The 12,730-nt window shown below is 47.3% G+C and overlaps 1 protein-coding gene across 5 annotated transcripts in view; it reads right to left on the reverse strand.

The window, feature by feature from the left end:
- Positions 1-12,102, reverse strand: part of TUBGCP5 (tubulin gamma complex associated protein 5) — a 31,139-nt gene extending 19,037 nt beyond the window's left edge. For 3 of the 5 annotated variants that reach the window (XM_040969147.1, XM_040969146.1, XM_040969145.1), the window contains exons 1-10: positions 11,957-12,102; positions 9,971-10,024; positions 9,761-9,869; positions 7,392-7,491; positions 6,576-6,655; positions 6,039-6,171; positions 3,543-3,657; positions 3,005-3,094; positions 2,442-2,535; positions 794-1,040 (exon numbers count right to left, since the gene is read on the reverse strand). In XM_040969147.1, coding sequence (XP_040825081.1) covers positions 794-1,040; positions 2,442-2,535; positions 3,005-3,094; positions 3,543-3,657; positions 6,039-6,171; positions 6,576-6,655; positions 7,392-7,491; positions 9,761-9,869; positions 9,971-10,024; positions 11,957-12,102 — 1,168 coding nt within the window. Of the gene's footprint in view, positions 1-793; positions 1,041-2,441; positions 2,536-3,004; positions 3,095-3,542; positions 3,661-6,038; positions 6,172-6,575; positions 6,656-7,391; positions 7,492-9,760; positions 9,870-9,970; positions 10,025-11,956 lie in introns of all 5 variants that reach the window. The other 2 variants (XM_040969144.1, XM_040969143.1) reach the window with 1 other exon arrangement.
- Between the last annotated feature and the right edge of the window lie 628 nt (positions 12,103-12,730).

Here is a 12,730-nt window from a genome sequence, read left to right on the forward strand (position 1 = left end):
AGAGAAAAAACTAGCAGAAAATTAACATACGAAGGAAATGACAGTTCACAGACAAGGAGAGATATGCGACTGTAACAACACAGAGACTGACTCATCTTCACCACCCAAGGTGCCAGACCACGGGAAATGACACGGTGCCATCACATCCCATTGGCTACAGCAAGTTAAGAATTGACTTGGCAAATAACCTGCTTGGCATGCCCCATGACAGACACGGGTAAGAGGCTGTCACTGCAGTGCATGACGGGGGGCTGGGCTACAGCCGCCCGACCACGAAGCCAGGCTTGTGAAGGGAAGTATTTTCAGGGCAATTCCAAGCGTATGCTGCTACTGATTTCAGCCAATGTTTAAAGCTATGCAACTTTGTTTTTTAATAAAACAACATAAACTCGATGACATAACCCTCACGATTTAAATCAGAAAACCTGTGAAGAGAACAGTATGAGGACTAAGGTGTGTGTTTATGTGTGCATGTTGCCTACGTATGTACGAGCTATTTCTGGGAGGATACACAAGAAACCGAGTCCCTCTGCTCTCAAACTGGCCATCTCTCGGGAGAGGAATGGACTACAGTTAGAACTGTCTCGTAAATCCTACTGTACTTATTGAATTTTTAAAGATATGAATGGCTTAAAATATAAACTTCAAATAACTTTTAAAAATGAATGTATTTTCATGAGAATTATTTACTTGCCATGTAACTTTCAAATTTTCTCTGAATGAATAACCTCACTGGCATTCAATACACACGCACTGCCTCCCTTAAGAAGAAAAGTAAAAAGCTTTTAAGTACCGCTATTGATGATACACTTCTCAATTTCTGCAAGCTCCTTTTTGAAGCTAATGAAATATTTGTAGAGTGCCCACATGAAAGCCTGGTAGGTTCTGAAGGGCGCTTCTGTCGACTTCTTAGAAGCAGACCCGTTCCCGGGCAGGACGCTTCCGGAGCTGTGCCCCATGACTTCGTCGATGAACTCTTGGAGGCGAAACACAACCTGGCCGTACGCCGCTACTTGTTCCAGCACAGACCGTAAGCAGTTCTAAGACACAAGCACACTGCAGTTATTAACGCCAGGCTTCTGTAACCATTCAAAGTCATTTCCCTCTCACTGCACAATAGTTCTCTTGTAACTATTTTTAAATACTATGTTTACTGGAAGACAAAGTAATAAAACAAGCAACAATTTCATATTTGAGAAAGAAATTATTCAATCCTCCAAAGTACAGAATTATGGCTTATACTGTTATTTGAAAGAAAGGGGTCTTCCATTTCCTGGTTCTCTGCCCAAATGCCCGCAACAGCTGGGGCTGGGCCAGGCCTCAGCTGGGGTCCCTCACAGGGTGGCCAGACCTCAGCTGGGGTCCCTCACAGGGTGGCAAGGCCTCAGCTGGGGTCCCTCACAGGGTGGCCAGGCCTCAGCTGGGGTCCCTCACAGCGTGGCCAGACCTCAGCTAGGGTCCCTCACAGGGTGGCCAGGCCTCAGCTGGGGTCCTTCACAGCGTGGCCAGACCTCAGCTGGGGTCCCTCACAGTGTGGCCAGACCTCAGGCGGGGTCCCTCACAGCGTGGCAAGGCCTCAGCTGGGGTCCCTCACAGGGTGGCCAGGCCTCAGCTGGGGTCCCTCACAGGGTGGCAAGGCCTCAGCTGGGGTCCCTCACAGCGTGGCCAGGCCTCACTCAGCTGGGGTCCCTCACAGCGTGGCCAGGCCTCAGCTGGGGTCCCTCACAGGGTGGCCAGGCCTCAGCTGGGGTCCCTCACAGCGTGGCCAGGCCTCAGCTGGGGTCCCTCACAGGGTGGCACGGACCTCAGCTGGGGGCCCTCACAGGGTGGCCAGGCCTCAGCTGGGGTCCCTCACAGCGTGGCCAGGCCTCACTCAGCTGGGGTCCCTCACAGCGTGGCCAGGCCTCAGCTGGGGTCCCTCACAGGGTGGCAAGGACCTCAGCTGGGGTCCCTCACAGGGTGGCAAGGACCTCAGCTGGGGTCCCTCACAGGGTGGCACGGACCTCAGCTGGGGTCCCTCACAGGGTGGCCACACCTCAGCTGGCTCCTACGACATGCATTACCTGGGAGCTGGAATTGGAAGTGGAGCCAGGACTTGACACCAAGCCCCCTGAGATGGGACGTGGACATCCTAAGCAGAGCCTTAACTGTGTTATCAACTGTCCCACCCATGCATGACATGTTTTACAAACATATATTTGGGAAAAAAAAACTCATAGCGCACTGATTTCCCAATACAAAATGACAGAAGTGAAAAGGAGAAAGCATAAATCAAAATCAGTAAGCCACAAACATTACTAAAGAATTGCTGTAACACAACTTAATTGGGCTGATTGGATCATAAATATGTCTAATAGTTAAAATTTAATATAAAATGTTATAAAGTAAAATTATAATTTACATATTTTCTATTAAATTGACAACAAATGCAAATCACTTACATGTGTCAAATGTGTTACTATAATATTGTTTCTCACGGTGATCTTTCCATCTATCAACTGAAATATAAACAGCTTTTTAACCCCTGAAAGTAACCTGAAATGAAATAAAAGAGATGAATATACTTTAAGCTCAACAGATGTCTGATACAGTATGTCTAAGAAATTTTGATGAAAAACGAAGCACTGGGGCGAACACGAGGTTGGATCAGAAGAAAGGGGACATACTGCCTTAAGACTCAAGATACAGCACCGTCTCAAAGAAATCTACCCCAGTGACATTAACGCTTGTCCCCCGCACGCTTGGTGACCCGAGACCTTCCCAAGCTAAGGCTTCCAGAAGGTCAGGACCACGCTTCCTGGTGAGAGCATGGGGCCTGCAGGTGTAGTGGGGACAGGTCCTCATGCTGCATCAGCCCCTGGGGCCGCTGCAGGCCAACATGGGCGACTGTCCCTGATGCACTGCCCAGCTCTAGTTCCCATGTGAAAATCTCTGAACACTTTCCTTCAGAAACACAGTTTCCCGTCTTGCTAACAAAGCCTTTGAGACTCTTAACAGATCTTACCACAGGGTTTCTCGAATAACCTGTGTCTCTGTAACAAGAACTCTGTCATCTGGAACATACAACGGATCGCTGCTGTACAAGTGCTGGTCCCTGTAAGAAGCAAGCATCACGCATCAAGAGAAAGGCTTCCAAATAGTAAGGAATAAATGCAATTGAATGCTAACTAAGCTAGTAATCAATCAGTAAGGAAATGTAACAAAATCATGAAATTCCCTTCAGATTCAGGCTCACACTCAGAGAAGCATTTTCAGAGCAATTCTAACTGCTGCTATCTCCGATCTCAAACGTATTTTTGTAACGAGAGCCCTAAAACAGAAATTAAATAATGGAGTAATATATACCAATACATGCATATTGAAAATAATAAATCTTCAAACAGTACAATTAAATTACATTATTTAAAAATAAAAAAAACAACTGATATCTGCTCAGAATTGCTAAGAAATGAGCTTTCACTTTCAAGGGAATACTTGAGTTAGCTCACATTTGAACATCAGTTCCCCTATCAGGATGTTAAATGGAGTGTTCGGTTGCTCACCACACAGCAGCTAAGTTGGAGTGTAAATGCAGGCTGTGCGGGGGCCGTGAGGCTCTGCCTGTCCAGTACTGGTGGACCACATGCTGCTCCAGCCAGCTCCGACTATCCGGCTCATCTGCTGCAAGGCACGGTCAGAAAGCGGAGTTAGAACAGTCAACAACAAGGAAAAATCCTGACCACGGTTTGTGCTCCTAGGACATCAGCATGCTCTTTAACAGTTACCAAACCACAAACATGTCTGAACACAGATGCATCTAATCAAATACGTTAAATTAGATATAGAAACACAGAGAATTCAATTTTATTTATTTTACTGGGTAGAATTTTTTTTTCCAAATACTCAACTTTAAAAAGATACAAACAGGGCCGGGCATGATGGCTTTGTGGCTAAATCCTCACCTAGCATGTGCCAGCATCTCACACGGGTGCCTGTTCTAATCCCGGCAGCTACACTTCCCTTCCAGCTCCCTGCTGTGGCCTGGGAAAGCAGTCGAGGACGGCCCAAAGCTTTGGGACCCTGCACCCGTGTGGGAGACCTGGAAGAAGCTCCTGGCTTCGGATCAGCTCAGCTCTGGCCATTGTGGCCACTTGGGGCGTGGACAGAGGATCTTCTCTGTTTCTCCTTCTTTCTGTAAATCTGCCTTTCCAATAAAAAGAAATAAATCTTAAAAAAAAAAAAAAAGATACAAACGTATAGTGAATAACCTGACAACCGTATGTATAAAGATGTTGGAATGTCAATTTCCAAATGTTTCTGATTCCCTGCAATGTCTACAGAACGACAAAACTTCACAAATAGCCATGCCAACTGTGAAGGGAGCAGGGGCTGAGGAGGACATCACAAAGCCATGGGAGTAAAAAGCCTCCCCCGGGCTGGACTCACGATACAGGCTCAGAGCAGGGGAATCTGATGCATGAGAAAGGCAGCGTCAGATTGAGGCAGAAGGCAGGAGCTGTCTTGCTCAGTGCTGCTGGGGAACTGGGTTCCTGACACAGGACTGCTAAAAGCTGGCTCCTGTAACTCTGTTTATTTGGAAATCAATGTACAGCATTTTATAATATCTATTTCTTGTAGTATATTTTTTTGCACCAAAATGAAGTCATATTTTAAATTCCATTTTTCCATAAACTTACTCTTTTTCTCTCTTTTCTATCTACCTACTTATCTATCTGTTAACATTTATTTTTATTGGAAAGGCAGATGTACAGAAAGCAGGAGAGACAGAGAAGATCCTCCATCTGCTGGTTCACTCCCCAAGTGGCTGCAACGGCTGGAGCTGAGCTGGTCCGAAGCTATGAGCCAGGAGCCTCTTCCAGGTCTCTCTCTTGGGTGCAGGGTCCCAAGACTTTGGGCCATCCTTGACTGCTTTCTCAGGCCACAAGCAGGGAACTGAAAGTGAAGTAGAAAAGCCAGTATATGAACCGACGCCCATATGGGATTCTGGCAAACGCAAGGTTAGGATGTTAGCCACTAGCCTACTGTGCTGGGCCCTCCATAAACTTTTCAAAGCACCCATACAGTACATTAAGACAGGTGCCCATGACTGACCTGGCAGAAAAAAGAAACAGAAATGGGAATCAGAAATAAACTAAGAGGCTTAACAGACTAGATGGTGGTGATGTGTCTGACCTGAGCAGTGGGTGACAACACACTCAACCATGGATGTCTAAATCAAGAGCAAGGGAAGGCAAGGAAGACACCCAGAAAATCATTATGATGCTAAGTCAGAGCTCCAGTTTGAATAGGATGCGGCCCCCAAATTCATTCAAAGTTAGGGTGGGCACTAGGCAGAGCAGAGCACTGGATCTGGGTCCTGGCTGTTGCTCCAAGTCCAGTGTCCCACTACTGCATTCCCTGGAGGGCAGCAGCTTCGGCAGCAGCTACCTGGCTACCAGATGCCCAGGAAGGAGACTGCACTGTGTTCTGGGCTCCTGGCTTTGGCCTGAACCAACCCCAGCTGCTGGAGGCTTCTGGCAAAGAACTAGCAAATGAAGATTTCTCCCCGTCTCAGTCTCTCTGACTTTTAAATAAATAAAAATACAAATACTCAAATCCCCAATTTTTAAGTTCGTTAACAGTGTAGAAACTCAATTCAGTTACAGCGCGACCATGCAGGCCTCTGCACGCAGTGCAGCAGGAGGGTACCGCAGTGGTCCTACCTGCAGTGACGAAGCAGGGCAGTGTGCCCGACTGCCGGACACTGGCAGCGAGAACCCGCAGTGAGGCCTACGACACACTCTGTGGGATCTGAACCTCTAGAACCATGAGGCCAAGTAACTCATCAGACACTTATTCATAAGTACTTTGTTTAGGAGAGAAGAGATACCGACACAGTGAGCTGTAACTGCTTTGCGCTCAAGGCTACTTTTTAGATGATGCATGAATCTTTTAAAAAGAGCTTGCCAGGATCTTGAAACATAGAACTGCCTCACAGCCTGCCCCACCTTCTAGTGAATTCCTGTTAGAAAACACTGGCGCTGGGCAGCCCGAGCTACCTTTCCAGCTGACACGAGACCCCAGCTTCCTGCTTTGATCTGGTTCTTCTAACGGCGTTCTGTCCACCTGAATTCCGGAGTCCTCTCTGCTCAGGGGCTGCTGCTCTTCATCTTCACTGTCTTCAGACCAGTCCTGATGGGAAAAGGAAGCAGACTGCATCTCACGGAGTGTAAGCGTGAGAGCTATTTATTCAGGTTCAAAGACACAGAAAATTTCATACGAAAGAAAAGTCTGAAGCAATAGGGACAGAAAAGCAAAAAGCGATTCCCGCCCCCCCCCCCAATCTCTTGAAGTTGTTAATTCAGGGAACAGTATTATCTGCAGTTTCAAAACCCCCACAGTCACAGCTTCTTAAAGACAACGGCCTTCACCCAGTCACCTTGCCCTACAGAGGAATGGCCCTTTAGGAATTCTCCCAGCTTCTTTGATTCTGTGAAGAGTACTCCTGTTTCAGCTGAGTTATTCCAGTTATATCCAGTTATATCCATATCACTTGGCAAGTTTTGTAATTTAATAACAAGACTACGGCTACTTACTGGCGTGTCCACGTTTGGACCAAGGTCAACTTCTTCGCCTTCCAATAAGTATTTCCCCCAGTCAAAATCATCTTTCTTTTCTAAAACGCAACAGAAGAGTCTTATAAGCTTTATCATAAATGTTTCTCTGAAGCTCTAGGAAAGAAGTCTTAAAAAACCACTATGAACACACTCAAGAAATGAAAAGTTCCAGAACAGTGAGATACAGTAAAACGACAACATATTTGCACAACTTAATTAACTCACTTTCAAATGTGAGCTTTTTCTTCATAAAACGGAAAGTAATTTAGCCAAGTAGAACTCAAGTTTCACATGAAAGTTTGCAATTGCTATTATATCCAAAGAAATAGAAATACTTTTACTGTTGCACATTTTTTACAACTTTCCTTTTTTTTTTTTTAAAGATTCATTTATTTATTGGAAAGTCAGATATACAGAGATGAGGAGAGACAGAGAGGAAGATCCTCCATCCGATGTTTCACTCCCCAAGTGAGTGCAACGGCCGTGCTATGCCGATCCGAAGCCAGGATCCAGGAACCTCTTCCGGGTATCCCACTTGGGGACAGGGTCCCAAAGCTTTGGGCCGTCCTCGACTGCTTTCCCAGGTCACAAGCAGGGAGCTGGATGGAGGAAGTGGAGCTGCCAGGATTAGAACCGGTGCCCATATGGGATCCCAGGCACATTCAAGGTGAGGACTTTAGCCGCTAGGCCACGCTGCCAGGGCCCCCCCCCCCCTGTTTTTTTTACAACTTTCAATAAAAACAGTAACAAAATCTGTTCTCCAACTATTTCTTGTACAACAAACTGGCCACGTACCCGCTTCTTCTTCGTCTCTTGGCGTCTCCACGTAAGTGCTGTTTGAAGGAGAATCAGACAGGCAGAGCAGCAGTGACAGCAGGGAGTAATGCGTGTCTGTCTGCAAAGGCACAAACGCAGACGCTGAGTCTGAGGTGCGCGCTCAGAACCAGGTAACGGACGCCCCACGACAGTCACTGCCCAATCTCGCCCCTCGTTTGAGAAAACACGCATAGTACCCAAACAGATGCTGTTTTCTGAACTTTTTCAAATGTGTACACACAAGGAACCTCAAGGCCTGTCAGGTTTCAGTCCTGTGTCTCTAACAAGCATAAGGCATCTGTGTGATGATGAATTTTACTTCCGCAACAGGTGAAATGCCTTTAGCTTTGGAATTATTCTCACTGCATTACGTACCGTGAAGCTTACACACGTCCAATAGTTTAACACATTTGTACAGACTTTATCTAACCAGTCCTGTGAATAACATTGAAACTTTCCATCAATCTTTGATCATCACAAACTTAGTTTTATAACTGTGAGTTTATCTGTGTAGTAACTTCCCCCCAAATACTTACATTTGGAATTTCAAAAAACTATGCTGAAATACCCTCCATAAAGATTATACTACGTGCGCGCACACACACACACACACACACACACACACACACACACACACACACACACACACACACACTTACAACTACAAATGGTCTGGTGATAAGCACAGGTAACAATCCAGAGTCCAAAAATACATCCTTCCATTCAAGGTGGACTGTTCTTTGACAAAGTTGTCAAAGTGAATCTGACAGGTAAGGAATAGCCTTTTTCAATAAATGGTATTAGAACAACTGGATATGCCTTTGTAAATACTTAAGCCCTGTCCTTACAGCATATGCAACAATGGACTGCAGATATAAGTGCAAGTGCCATTATTGTAAAAAGACTTATGACGGGGTTTTGTGCAGATAAACCCATTGTTAAGTTGAAGATACTCTAAGCTGAAATGCTGTTTAATACACCCAACCTACCAAACATCATAGCCTAGCCTAGTCTAGGTTAAATGTGCTGTTAACCAGGCAAAAAGATTTACTCTAAAACCTGCTTAAATAACATGTTGAATATACCACATAACTTGCTAAATATGAAGGAACTTTCAAAAGGTCATAGGAAATGCATATTATGAAAAGATTTTGCATGTTTTTTTTTGCATCAAAATAAACTCATACTAACTTGCTACAACGTGTCCAACTTGATCTGCTGAGGAACTGAAGCGGCTAAGAGACCAGCAATATGAATTCTACTATAACTGAAACAAGAAGCATTTCGGTTTTGCTGAAGCTGGGGTGGAAAGATGGTGAGACGACTGCTGCTTCATGAAGAATTTATGGAGGCAAAGCCCCAAGGAAATGAGCAGTTTACAAATGGTGACCGAGTTTATGAAAGTGCCAAGTAACGCTGAGGAGGAAACCTGCAGGGCAGGCCATCCACATCAAGTTACGAAGACCAAATCCATCTTGTTTGTGCCCTAAATTAAAAATGATTGACCATTAACAGCAGAACTGATAACCAACATCATAGACATTGGAACTGGTTCATTTTATACAACTCTGAGCGGGTACCATTGTTATACCCAGACAGCTTAAGAACAGACATTTAAAAAAAAATAAAAAAAAGATTTATTTATTTATTTGAAAGGGAGAGTGGATGGCTGGTCCTCTCCACAGATGCCCCGGTGGCCCAGGGCTGGCCTTTGGGCCTGCATGTGGGTCTCCCTGACGAGTGGCAGGTGCATTCCTTTCCGCGTGTCTCTGCAAGCAGGGACAGTGGAAGTGCTGCCTGGTCTCTCCCACACTTAGCTCCTCACACCTTTTCCCTTGCTGATTCAATCAGTGTCGCCTCCCTGTCATGACCCGTGCACGCTGAAGGCATCCTGCGGCTCCTTCTAGTGCGTCACCGCGCCCACGGTGGCCTTGAAGACACCTGACACCATGTGAAAGTGCACTGGGCATCCAGCAAGCATGCGTGGGCAGTTATGACGACCCAGGGTGAGGAAGCCAGTGCAAGCTTTAGAGTACCCACACGGGGCTGCTGGTGCCAATCTCCGGTCTTCCTTCCTCAACGGGTCAGGGTAAGACAAGGACAGACAAGAACACGCCCTCCCTGTCACCCCAAACTTGAGGCATGTCCAGCCTGAGGGCAACACGAAAGTCACTTTCCAGGAGATTCTGCTGTGGCCACCGGACCACACTAAAAGCAGGAGTGTCACATGTGTGCTTCCTGTGGGACAGTGATGACTGTTCAGCTTCGTGCTAGCACCGGCAACAAGCTGACAGTGAACACACCGGACACGGTGAAACACACACCCGAGTCCGCCAAGCGAGGCTTACCTTTGTCTCACTTACGCCGGGCAGGTAAGAATTTAGGAATTTTTCAGTTAATCTCTTCCAGCTAGCAGCCTTGCTGAGATCGGAATGAATGATGAATTTTTCATAAATTCTAAAATGTTAACAAAAAACTGTCAGATGTGTTAAGAAAAAGATCCATGAAAGTGCATATATTTCTGAATGTGCACACACAGACACACAGAAGCAACTCACCCTTCAATGGTTTTCTCTATTTTATGGCTGTTGACATCTAAGAAACGATGAAACCTAATAAAAATAAAGTGCAATGCCTGGGTCATTTCTGTCACCTGGCTAGGCAGTCCTGTGTCACAGCTCTCGGTACCCCCAGGCGTTCCCAGCGTGTAACTCTCCTGGCCCTACCTACACCCTCAGACAGTCCTTCCCTCAGGACACAGGCGTGGTCCACGCGCCCCTGCCCTGTGGGCCAGCTCCCACGACTTCCCACGGACTGAGCCAGGCCCAGCACAGTGCACCTTGCCTCAGGCACTCCCAACCTTGGCCATGGCAGGGGGGAGCCGGGGGAAGTGTGAAGACTCACCCCTGCATACAGCTTTGAAATCCACCACACGAAAGACTGCTAAAATACAGTTGTCAAATCAACGCATTTAAAAGCAGGATCTAGCAGTGAGCCCAGTAAACTGCCATTAAAGTAACAGGAAACAATATTCAGCAATATCTACATAGTTCTAATATGGTAGGTGCTTTCCAGTGCTGACCAATCACAGCTAACCTAAAACTACAATGGTTTGTTGCTTCCATTCATAACTGATGGAAGTACTACTTTTTAGTCAGAGGTTGGTATAACGTTTTTTAAAAATATTATTTTACTTTAGAGTTACAGAGAGAGAGGAGAAGACAGAAAGATCTTCCACCTGCTGGTTTACTGCCTAAACGGCTAGAGCAGCCAGAGCTGAGCTCATCCAAAGCTGGGAGCCAGGAGTTTCTTTTGGGTCTCCTAAGTGGGTGCAGTGGCCTGAGGCTTTGGGCCGTCCTCCGCTGCTTTCCCAGGTCACAAGCAGGGACCCGGATGGGAAGTGGAGCAGCTGGGACTCAAACCCGCGCCTATCTGTAATGCTGCCGCATGCAGATGGAAGGGTTTAGCTTGCTAGTCCTAAGTTTCTGAACACTATTTCTGGGCTCAGGTTAAGAACCCATCTTTATATATCACACTGCGGTTAAGGTTGGTCTTTTTCTTTCTTGGGGCTAGAGGCTGTGTTTTGCTTGTCTCTGAATTTTCAGGGCCTAAAACATGGTCACAATGTTTAAAAATGTAAGCAAGAGTCATTCATTTCTTTGATGAATTAAATCTTCATAAAATTACAACTTGACCTCCTCAACTCTTTCAGGTATTAGTACCAAAGCTAACCATGAGTGTTTAAAAGGACTAAATTAACTAGCGGCCCATTTAATTCCATCCCAATCAGTGGCTGAGTGGAATATCACTTCACCTGTCATGTTTAGCGACCGCATGTGTAAAAGGAGACACTAATTTTACTGCCTCCAGTAAGCGGCCGTCTGACTACTGCCAAATAAGAGACACTAACAGGAAGGTTTACTTGGGCCAGAGCGCTGAAGTTTTTCCGGCATATGATCTGTTTCAGGCACTGTTGCTATTTCTCTAAATGACACTGAAGAACTGCGTTTTAGGGGTGGGCATGTGGCAGAGCGGCTAAGGCTCCACTTGGGGCATGCACTTTAGCTTCCCACGCAGCCTGCTGTTACCGCACACCCAGGAGGCGGCAGGTGAGGGCAGCGCATGGGCACCGGGAGCCAGGTCCAGCCTCCTGGTCCAGCTCTGGCTGCTGTGGCCATTCGGGAAACGAACCAGCAGATGGAACCTCTCTCTCTCATAGACTCTGTAAGCTCTCCTATTCTTGCAAACCAAGCGGACGTATTATATAACTGTCATTAGTAAGATACATGCGTGATTCCCATGGAAATGAAACAAGGCAGTATCCTAACACGGGATGCCAATTAAGAAAAAAAAAGTTCTGTGTCATTTACTCCTTCCAGACTCAAAATCAGGAACTCGGCCTCCACCTAGTCACTCGGCACCGATCTTGCACCGTTCATTCTGGGATGTGACCCGAGCCCAACCTCCCCGAGCAGGGCGAGGGGACGGAGAGGCGCGCGTGGGGGGCCGACAGACCCCGGGCGGCCCGAGTTCCCGGCACGCACCTGAAGTTGGACCAGGCGAAGTTGAGGGCGAGCTGGAAGTTGGGGTCGGCCTCGTCCCGCAGCCCGCTGAGCCGCCGCACCAGCTCGCGCACGTCGCGTTCCTGCTGCCGCTCCAGGCGGCTCCAGCTCGGGCCCGGCCGGGCCATGGCAGCTCGCCGGCGCCGGCCGCCGTTCTCGCGAGAGCGCGGGCTTCCGCGGCGCCCAGCCTGCGCGAGCCGGCGGCCGTTCTCGCGAGACTTCCCAAGTGGGAATGGATGGGGCGGTCGCCGGTCGGGAGACTTGAGCGCTAATAATAATACTGATAGTAGTCAACCATCATCGTGGTCGTCTGCAGTTAATCCTCCAGCGTAGCCTTCCCGGGTACCGCCGTGGCATCAGCTGCTCTTCCTTCTGCAAGCTTTAATTCCTGTGTCCTGTTACCGAGCCATCTTTTCTACTCCGGCCTCAGCCGCCACCTGTGGGCTTCTAACCCTCCAGTCTGCCCTTGACATCCCAAGCCCACTGTTTAGCTGCTCCCTAGACCTCTGCCCAGAGAAACGCGTGTGGATGTTTACGTATAGAGTGGTACATTTCCTGACATATTTCCTGTTGCACCTGCTGGAGGGTTTTTGCTCACGGCCAACCACCAGCACTTTTATTCCTAGTTACCAGGACCACACAAAGTCTCAGTGAATTTAGGAAGCAACGAACAAACAGCTTTTCTGGAAGGTTCACGCAACATTCAGCTACATTCACGCCCTCCTTTCCCTGTCAGTCTCGTGTCACTAATTTTCT

Source organism: Ochotona curzoniae, unplaced genomic scaffold (genome assembly GCF_017591425.1).
Source record: "Ochotona curzoniae isolate NIBS_2020 unplaced genomic scaffold, NIBS_Ocur_1.0 scaffold_4701, whole genome shotgun sequence".
Classification (NCBI taxonomy): domain Eukaryota; kingdom Metazoa; phylum Chordata; class Mammalia; order Lagomorpha; family Ochotonidae; genus Ochotona; species Ochotona curzoniae.